Genomic DNA, 10,507 nt, shown 5'->3' on the forward strand with positions numbered 1-10,507 from the left:
CTCTGGCTTTTTTACTTGAATAGGTTTCTGTTCATGTCTGTTCTGTGTGTGTCGAATGAAAAGACTTTGTGAAAGTCCGTATAAGTCTTCATTTCCTCACTCTCATGTTGTCCTTTTCCCAATCTGTAGGACTTTCTTTCCTTTGTGGAAAACACATAAAAGATACTTTGATAAATGTGTCTGTATTAAGTGTCAATAGGGTCCAATGTTATTTGGGCACAGCATTCTTCAAAATATCTTTGTTTGTGATCCAGAGTAGAAAGTAATGCATGCAGGTAACATTAGGGCAGAAAGTAAACCATTTTTGGATGAACCATCCTTTTAAACAAGGATGGCTGGGTCTGGAACATAGATGTGTATGCATATAGCAAAGCTTGCATAGCAAATATATTTAAAGCTGTTTTTAATGTCTTTAATACTAAACAACTAAACTTTTTTTTAATCAAAGTGTAAAGAATGAACCTATATTGAGTGTTGTGTGTTTATAGATAAATGTGTGTTTTTTTCTTAAGACATTTCACTATATTAATTTGGCGCTCTGCATTTTAATGTCTGTTATAATAATGTACACTCATCTGTTTTTTTTTTTTCAGTCATCTGTTTGCCAATAAGCATAACATTTTCAGATTGAAATGAAACCTATATCATTGTTTAAGTAATAATATACAATGAAAACTCTACAATTAAAGCAATAAATCTTAATAAAATACAGAATGCTGATGTCTGGAATACTTGATTCTGATTGGTCAGTCTCAGCAGTCAGATATTTCTGAAATACTACCGGTACTACTTCATGTCTCTTATATCACAGTAGAAGCTTTAACATGATATAGAGGAACGGATATAAAATCATTTCAACTCTTTGCCTCTCTCTTGACAGACAGACATAGGACAGATATACATAGATAGGTAGAAAGACAGAATGACGGATATACCAACGACAGATAGATATACGTATAAATACAATGGCAGAACAATAAATAAGTAGACAGAACAACAGATATTAAGACAGACAGACAGACAGCTCATCCTTCCTCCTGTGTGTTTCGTCTGATCTCTTCCTCGTGTCTTTGTTTTCCTCATTGGCAGCAAGCTCTTTGGCCGAGCCGATCTCTAGCTCTTCCACCTTTCTCTGTTTCCCTTCCTTTTCCAACCATCTGTAGTTGTAATAGTTCATGATGTAGAGGAAGATACCTCCAAGCACCATCATCACGCCACAAGCAAAGTACATGTATTTATAGTCCAAGAAGATGTCGACCAGCAAACCTGAGGAAGAAATCTGTGAATAAGCATCCTCAGCATTGTAACACAGAGATACGTCAGTCAGTCCGTGAGCATCTGAACTTACCAGAGATTGGTGGCCCTAGCAGGACAGGCCCACACTCTATAATGGTAGCAAGCCCGACCGCACTGGAGAACCGCTGGGCTCCCACCAAATCCATGAGGACCTCGAACAGGAGAGCACACACCATCCCAAAAGCCAGGCCGAAAAACACGGCGTACACCACCAGGCCACTGTAACCTGGTAAGAGCGGACACATTATATGGCACAGGCCATTAAATATCACAGAGAGGCTGAAGAAATACTGGATCTTGGGTCTAATCCATCTGGTGTTGGCCACCAAACCCGTTCCGGGACGTGCAAACATGTCTACTAGAGCGAATATGGAGAGCAGGAATGCTGCGGAGTACTCGTCTATCCCCTGATGCTTGGCATATGGTGCCAGGAAGACTACAGGAGCAAAAAATCCAAAAAACATGAGCACATTTCCCACCAGATAGATAAGGAAACCTCTGTGCTTGAAGAGGGAGACATCAATGAATTGGTTGACTTTGGTGGCACAGCCTGACTGCTTGGACTCGTCTTCTCCAGCTCTCTGAGAGGTGACGTCCAGCTTTCCCGTGTCGTTCTCATCAGTGGTTTTCCTCATCTTGATGGGTCTCATAAGGGATCCTGCCATGCAGCAGTTGAACAGCACTCCTCCGAGGATGAGGAAGCTTCCTCGCCATCCAAAATGGTCAAAGAGAAACTGGTTGAGGGGAGCCAGAGTGGACAGGAAGACTGGGCTACCTGCCATTGCCAGGCCATTTGCTATGGGCCTTTTCACAAGGAAGTATTTACCGATTATTGTAAGGGATGGTTGCAGGTTAAAAGCTAAGCCAAAGCCTGTAAAACAAAAAGCATTTTATGTGAATTTTCATTGGGTTAACATTTGACAAAGTACATAAATCCCATACTTGAGAAGTACAGAGGTCCTGATGACACATTACTACAATAAATGTACTCTACTTAAGGGTTAAAAATAACCATGGGTTATTTAGCAACCCAGCTCTGGTTAAATATTGGACAGGACACATGGGTTGTATTATTTGTTTTAAAATGACTATATAATTCCTGGCTTCAAATGGTTTGGAAGCTAGAAATCAGACGCTCAGAATTACTAGAGGCAACAGTAATAATCAAAAGGTGAACAAACATTAATAAGCAAGAGCACACTGACAAATTTAATTTATTGGGGTGAATACAGCACGGTTTACACAATATTACATATATTTTAAATCGATTAACAAGCATTTTAGAAATAAAAAAGTAATATTTAAAAGTAACATTTCAATTTAAGTGTATTAAACATTGTCTATTATCCTTTTTATCCAAAATAGTCCTGATTCTCGTGTTGGGCGGCGAAACTGAGAACGTCAGACTGCTGCCTCGTGTTTCACTTACAGCTGAAAGATCCCGCGACTGACTCCACAACCTGCCCATAAACAAACAGTATGAGATTAGAGAACATATTTTAACATTAAAAAAATTACAGGTGCATCTCAATTAGAATGTCATGGAAAAGTTAATTTATTTCAGTAATTCAACTCAAATTGTGAAACTCGTGTAATAAATAAATTCAGTGCACACAGACTGAAGTAGTTTAAGTCTTTGGTTCTTTTAATTTTGATGATTTTGGCTCACATTTAACAAAAACCCACCAATTCATTATCTCAACGAATTAGAATATGGTGACATGCAATCAGCTAATCAACTCAAAACACCTGCAAACGTTTCCTGAGCCTTCAAAACAGTCTCTCAGTTTGGTTCACTAGGCTACACAATCATGGGGAAGACTGCTGATCTGACAGGTGTCCAGAAGACAATCATTGACACCCTTCACAAGGAGGGCAAGCCACAAACATTCATTGCCAAAGAAGCTGGCTGTTCACAGAGTGCTGTATCCAAGCATGTTAACAGAAAGTTGAGTGGAAGGAAAAAGTGTGGAAGAAAAAGATGCACAACCAACCAAGAGAACCGCAGCCTTATGAGGATTGTCAAACAAAATCAATTCAAGAATTTAAGTGAACCTCACAAGGAATGGACTGAGGCTGAGGTCAAGGCATCGAGAGCCACCACACACAGACCGGTCGAGGAATTTGCTGAACCACAGACAACCTCAGAAACTTCTTACCTGGGCTAAGGAGAAGAAGAAACTGGACTGTTGCCCATTGGTCCAAAGTCCTCTTTTCAGATAAGACCAAGTTTTGTATTTAATTTGGAAACCAAGGTCCTAGATTCTGGAGGAAGGGTGGAGAAGCTCATAAACCAAGTTGCTTGAAGTCCAGTGTTAAGTTTCCACAGTCTGTGATGATTTGAGGTGCCATGTCATCTGCTGGTGTCACTGCACCCGTTTACCAAGACATTTTGGAGCACTTCATGCTTCCTTCTGCTGACCAGCTTTCTGAAGATGCTGATTTCATTTTCTAGCAGGATTTGGCACCTGCCCACACTGCCATAACCACCAAAAGTTAGTTAAATGACCATGGTGTTGGTGTGCTTGATTCTATGGGGGAATCTGTGGGCTATTGTCAAGAGGAAAATGAGAAACAAGAAACCAAAAAATGCAGATGAGCTGAAGGCCACAGTCAAAGAAACCTGGGCTTCCAGTCCACCTCAGCAGTGCCACAAACTTGCCACGATGAAATGAGGCAGTAATTAAAGCATAAGGAGCCTCTACCAAGTATTGAGTACATGTACAGTAAATGAACATACTTTCCAGAAGGCCAATAACTCACTAAATTTTTTTTCTTTATTGGTTTCATGTAGCATTCTAATTTGTTGAGATCGTGAATTGATGGGGTTTTGTTAAATATGAGCAAAAATCATCACAAAAATCATTTAAAAAAAAACAAAGCCTTAAACTACTTCAATCTGTGTGCATTGAATTTATTTAATACATAGGTTTCACAATTGAGTTGAATTACTGAAATAAATAAACTTTTCCACAACATTCTAATTTACTGAGATGCACCTGTAAATCAGTGCATGTAATGCAAGGCTTTGGCAATAAAAAACTTACACAAGTTGCGGTGTGTAAAATAAATCATTTACAGCACAATAAAAACTTTAGAGATTAAATAAACCGTACCTTTCTTTCACTGAAGACGTGCACCAGTTCGGTGGTTGAAGACACAAAAAGCCTGCGCTCAGATACTCAAAACTCAGCGGATGGGCAAAAAAAACAAAAAGCATTGTAGACAAAAGTAACTATGATTTGACATAATCCATAACGCTCAAAACACCTCTTTGAGAGAAGGGTCTAATGTTCCAGACACTGTGACATTCACCACCATTCAAAGTTTTTCAAGGAAGATTTTATTTAATAAGTATTTTTTTATTTTTTTTATTAATAGTTTTATTCACCAAGACACATTAAACTGATCAAAAGTGACAGAAAAAGACTATTAATGTTTCAAAAGATTATGATATGATACTATTTCAAATAAAAGCTGTTTTTTTATTTATTCTAAATCATCAAAAAATATATACAGTTTCCACAAAAAAATATTACGTGGCACAACTGTCTTCAACATTGATGATGATAATTATTCGACAAGTTTCTTGATCATTAAATCGGCATTACTATCTTTAGTGTAACTGAAACCTTTGAACGGTAATGCAGATATGATGTTATATAGTTTCGAGTCCGATCAGCACACTGGAGCTCTGAGAATCATTTTACTCCCTCTTTTAGGCTCATTTCGAGTCAGACAAGACAGATTCAGTGATTTGTTCATTTAAAACTTGCTTCAAGTGCTTCGAGTTATTAATGAAATAGTGAGTGTTGCCACTCAATCTCACACATGAACAAACTGATTCATTCAAGATATCTATCACGTCTCGGATCAGTCACTTCACTTCAAAATAACAAGGAATGGCATGTTTTTCTAAAACCCAGAATATTAATTTAGACATGGAGATCAAACAGACAGATTTGACCTTGCCAGTCGTAATCTTTGATCTCTCTCTCACACACACACACACACACACACACACACACACACACATGCCGGGGAGGAACCCCAGTGCACTGTACTAACCAATCACAATCTAGCATGGTTTAGATTAGCAGAACAATATGACAAGCAGGAAAATGTATTTAAATGATAGAAACGTTGAAATATGTACCTCCAATGACTCCCACGCATAAATACAAATGCACAATGGTGGTGCCAAAAGAAGCCGTGACCATTGCAACCCCAACCATTAGCCCTCCAACTATCACCACCGGGCGGCTCCCATAGCGGTTCACCAAAACACTGCTCACGGGTCCTGCAAGGGGACACAGAAAGATGATGCAATGCTCATAATAAAAGTTATACTAAAGCCTTGACTTGTAATCTGACCTTGGTTTGAATGTGAGTGACTGCAAAATTAGACTAAAAAGACCACAGCTTTGGCTCATTATGCAACCATGGGGTACAAAGCAATCTTTGATTTGGGCTCCTTCTGTTATTTGGTTTCTTCTAGCACACACTGTTCTGCTCTGCCTGATTGTGGGAGCACCTGGAGTGCCAAGCAATGGCGCAGCTCTCCAAAACTGACATGCATGCACGTATATATTAGCATGCAAAGTTGAGTAATATGCTCTCTAACCTCCTGCGTACATGGTAGCCAGCATGATGGAGGAGACCCAGGCTATCTCACTGTAGGAGATGGAGAAATACTCCTGGATTTCCTTGAAGTAGATGGTAAGGGACTTGGGGAAGGCGTAAGAGAAGCCGATGGAGATGAAGGACCCGAACACCACAGCCCAGCCCCAGCCTCCATCTGGAGGAGTGTAGCCCAGGTTTGTGCTAGCTGGTCGGGGCATTTTTGCTTTAGTTCCTCTCTAAAATAATAATTTAAAAGTATGATTACATCAGTATCTTTCAATAGAAGTACAGAACACTCATTCACATTCACTCGGAAATCATTAGTTGATCTTTGTACACGTTTATCAATTGATATCTCCATTTTCACTAACTGAAAACTTTCTAGGAAAAGTGAATAAATATAAGCAAAGTATTAAAGACAGGATTAGTGAGCTTACCTCTCGGCGGGAGTTGAGAGACAACTGGCAAAGCCTCCAGACAGCTGTTCGTGCCCTGCTATCTTTTTTTCTTCTTCTTCATTTTCTTATCAGGTCACTCTTTTTGTGGTTCTTCATATCACGTGAAATGCCTTGCCTTTTTTTTTTTAAAGAGAGAGAGAGAGAGAGAGAGAGAGAGAGAGAGAGAGAGAGAGAGTGAAGGTGTGGATACATTTTTTTATTAAATATATTTATGAATATATAAGTAGCATTTTATATGCACATTTACACAGTCATATACACAATTTAAAATGTAACTAAATTTACTAAATAAATAAATAATATCAAATTATTAAATAAAATAAAAAATTTAAAAGAAAGTGTAGAACTTGAAGACATTATTTATAAACTTTATAAACTTTAAATAAGTTTTAATTTTTACATTTCTGTATTAGTAATTTGTGATGTGATTTTGTCTTTTTTTACTGGCATTTCTATATTTATTTTATTTCAGTTTTAGTTTTGTTTTTAGTAAATAAGAACTTTATTCATTTAAATTAGTTGCCAATGCAATATATATAATTTTATATTAATTAAAAAAAAGTCTTATATTTATATTTATATTTCTTTTTTATATTTTATTTGTTTATATGTTTTTCTTTTTGGATTTAAGTTATTTAGTAATTATTAAATAAATTGTTTAGTATTTTCAGTAATGTGACTTAAACTTACTGATTTCATTCAGTTGTCAAAGCAAAATTTATTGACTTTTTTTTAGTTTATGTTTTTTACATTAACATTTTTCAACTTTTTTTCAATGCAAAAAAATAAATGTTTAATAGATTTAGTTAACAATAACACCACTGTTGTAGACATATTTTCTTTTGATAAACGTTCACCAAGCAGGTTTGTGAATTCATCGTGTTATTATTTCATTTCTAAATCTTTAAGGTGATTTCAGACCAAAGTGTATTCCCTGTCTCTCCAGGAGATGTCAGTGTTGTGTAAATGTCTTCCGAGGCCTACTGGAAGCTTTTTTACATTTATTTGTTTTGTTACTTCACTCATTACGTAATGTCAAGTGTATTTCATTTGGATTTGCACTGATTACTGATATAATATTGGCACACAGGGATTAAAATTTTAATTTTTATCTCAACAGCCAATTTGAATATTATATTTTTTGTAATATTACTAGCCATTCATAACTTCTAATAGCCAAAAAAACAAAAAAAAAAAAAAAAACAAACAAACCTTATTTCATATTCTGAGTGGTTAGTTCACAGAAGTGACATAAATAAATCTTTCCCAATAAGTTTAAATTGATTTTTACCTGTTATGTGCAGTTTTACCTTTATAAAGCCATTTTTTTCCTATAAAAAAAAGTCAAATTCTTACATGTAATCAGTCAATAATAATAATAATACATTTAGACTGTTACTAAACAAAGGACATCTGTATCAACGAAACTAATCTTTTGCAGAAGTTGCATATGGAGAGGCATTTACATGTTAATGCAGCCTAGAGGGACGTGTAATGATTTATCCTGCCCTTACTCACTGCATAAATAATGTTCTGATATTTTAAACATGAAATGTTAAATACTGCTATTTTAAATATAATATATATATATATATATATATATATATATAATATATATATATATATATATATATATATATATATATATATATATATATATATATATATTGCGACTGAACCGATTCATTTAAACGATCGATTAATTCAGGAACGAAACACTAATTTTTTTTTTTTTTTTTTGGGGCGAAATAGACCAAGAACTGCTAATATGGTGTCTAAAACGTGAGTCTCTTAATATTAACGTATTGTTTATTGAATTGTTGAATAAAATCAATATCACATATGTAACCATGCTGATTTTTTAAAGGGCGCTCGTGTGATATTAACTATACGAAATTATATTTCCGTTGCTTCATAACGTTACGGTTGACCCACTGATGGCAGATGAACTATTCTGACGATGATTTTCCGACTTTCCTGGACCTTGACACTGTTATTTATTTGGCCAGTCTATGGGACAGTCTGGGAGGCCAGTTTTCATCCAAAAATATCTTAAATTGTGTTCCTAAGATGAACGAAGCTTTCACGGATTTGGAACGACAAGGCGGTAGGTGATTTTCATTTTTGGGATGGAGAATCCCTTCATTTTCAAACCACGGTGGAATAATACATTGTGTTGTTGTTTCCTCTTCACATTTTAGGTTGAATATCTGCTTTACATATTTCTCATGAATCGGTTGCAGTTCAAGCACAGGAAGTTATGGTGGCTGTACTATTTTTGCCTAGGGCTAATGTTCACTGAAGGAGTGTCTCATTATTTCTCAACCGGTTCCTGTGGGGGCAGGGATTAAACAAAGGCCTCCACACGGACTGGAGACAAACAGCAGTTTCAGTACGAAATCACAACATATTTCCACAGATAACCGACATTCAGCTGCTAGTTCGCAGTGTCTCTGCTCAAATCAAGCCTGTTTTTGATCGAGTGAGGCCTAGTTGTGTCTCTCCCTCTCCCCTGTGCTCTTTCCCGCACTCACTGATCCTGCAACGCTGAACAAAGATGGTTACTCAGGAAGCGCCTCGGCCAATCAGACGAGGCCTTACATCCTGCGAGCCGGAGGGCAGCCAATCATGGCCCTGCTCTGATCACACAGGCCTGAGCTCCGAGTGTGGAGAGGAGAGCCCTCCCTAGTCTACAGGCTGAGGCTGTCCTCCATGTTTGATAAGTGTTGACATTACACTGTTTCAGCCATGCATCCACAGAGGTAAGCCTGAGGTTTTCTTATGTCTGTCCTCTCTCGTCATTGTACTGTTTTCATCCACTGCTAACACTGTGAATTGCAGATTTGATTCTCCAGTGACCGGGAAGGCCTAAGCAAAGGCCTGTGTCTCAGAGAGAAACAGGGCAGAGGAGGAAGGAGGTGTGGGGGGAGAGGGCCAGAGGAGGGGGGTCAGGCTCTCTCCCTCCCGCTCTCCTAAACTTTGGCCCTTGGCTGCTCGGTCACATGGTTACAAGGCAGACGAAGTCAGATATCACTCATAGCTGTACTGACAAACAGCTCAGTGACAGTCATTTCTGGATATGTAGGGCCCTCTGTTGATCTGCCCCACGTAGGGGTGGAGGACCAGGGGGTGGGGTGCTCGGGCGCTCGGGCGATGTACTTTTCTAAGCTGATTGCCTGTCCCATTGTCTGTTTGTGTCACAAGCCCCGCCATAGAAAATGGAGGCATCTTTTAGGGCCTTATTAGAGAGCTGAGAGCCCTAGCTGTGGTCACTTTACACAGGGGCAGGACGGGTAATTTAAATGTTAAAAAAAAAATATATATATATATATATATATATATATATATATATATATATTATATATATAACATTTTATGCTAATTTTTTGCGTGACAGTCGTGTTTGTCTTATGTTTTCAGGTTATAGTTTGTTTCAGGAGAGCATTCTAGTATCATTCTTCATTTAGTCGGCGGTACAGCTATTTTTTGTGCTGTTTTTGAACACATCCTTAAGAAAATAAATGGCCATTTGCATTTTTTGATAACATTTATTACTGTCAGTCACATTCCAAGTATGAGTTTAAAAATAAATAGTCTGAGACACCTTTTCTTTCCCAAGCATGGATTATTCCTGAATAAGGATTTTATCTGATTCATATACATCATCCAAAGTATTTATATAATAAGGAAATCATTTTTCCTTAGGCCAATATTTATCGTGATACTCTACAACGCAGACAGCCACATGGCAAAACACAACATCGTCCGAGTTAATCAGAATTTTTTAAGAGCAGGATTTTTTTCCATTGCTGTATTGCAAATTAGCATTAGCACAGCTAAAATATTAAATTAAAATGTTGAATTCAGTTCCTTTTTTAAACTTAAAGTCAAAACAGATTCCTGTCATAGACCAGCCTGTGGTGTAAAACAGCGCTTTTAAAAAGATTATTTGGATGACGTTTACATATTATTATTATTATTATTATTATTAATCTCCTTTAAGTTTCTTTAGTGATTTATTGTGAAGTTAACAATAAAATAGCACTTCCACACAAACACACACACAGCTGCTCCCAAAGACAAAACAAGCGAGCACAAACCACACGGGACCGAAAGCCTCCTGATGCATT

The 10,507-nt window shown here is 37.3% G+C and overlaps 1 protein-coding gene and 1 long non-coding RNA gene across 2 annotated transcripts; one reads left to right on the plus strand and one right to left on the minus strand.

The window, feature by feature from the left end:
- Nucleotides 1-629: 629 nt before the first annotated feature.
- On the minus strand, nt 630-6,467 carry LOC113092489 (monocarboxylate transporter 2-like). The gene is made up of 5 exons (XM_026258103.1): nt 6,357-6,467; nt 5,921-6,155; nt 5,453-5,596; nt 1,349-2,167; nt 630-1,266 (listed from the first exon to the last, which is right to left on the minus strand). Exons 2-5 carry the CDS (start codon nt 6,135-6,137, stop codon nt 1,004-1,006), a joined length of 1,443 nt encoding a protein of 480 aa, XP_026113888.1. The 5' UTR covers nt 6,138-6,155; nt 6,357-6,467; the 3' UTR covers nt 630-1,003.
- A 1,911-nt stretch (nt 6,468-8,378) lies between these two features.
- LOC113092490 (uncharacterized) lies at nt 8,379-9,139 on the plus strand. Its single transcript, XR_003287571.1, has 2 exons — nt 8,379-8,484; nt 8,579-9,139. It is a non-coding gene; the product is annotated as an uncharacterized LOC113092490 (long non-coding RNA).
- The last annotated feature ends 1,368 nt before the right edge of the window (nt 9,140-10,507 follow it).

Source organism: Carassius auratus, unplaced genomic scaffold (genome assembly GCF_003368295.1).
Source record: "Carassius auratus strain Wakin unplaced genomic scaffold, ASM336829v1 scaf_tig00214604, whole genome shotgun sequence".
Taxonomy (NCBI): domain Eukaryota; kingdom Metazoa; phylum Chordata; class Actinopteri; order Cypriniformes; family Cyprinidae; genus Carassius; species Carassius auratus.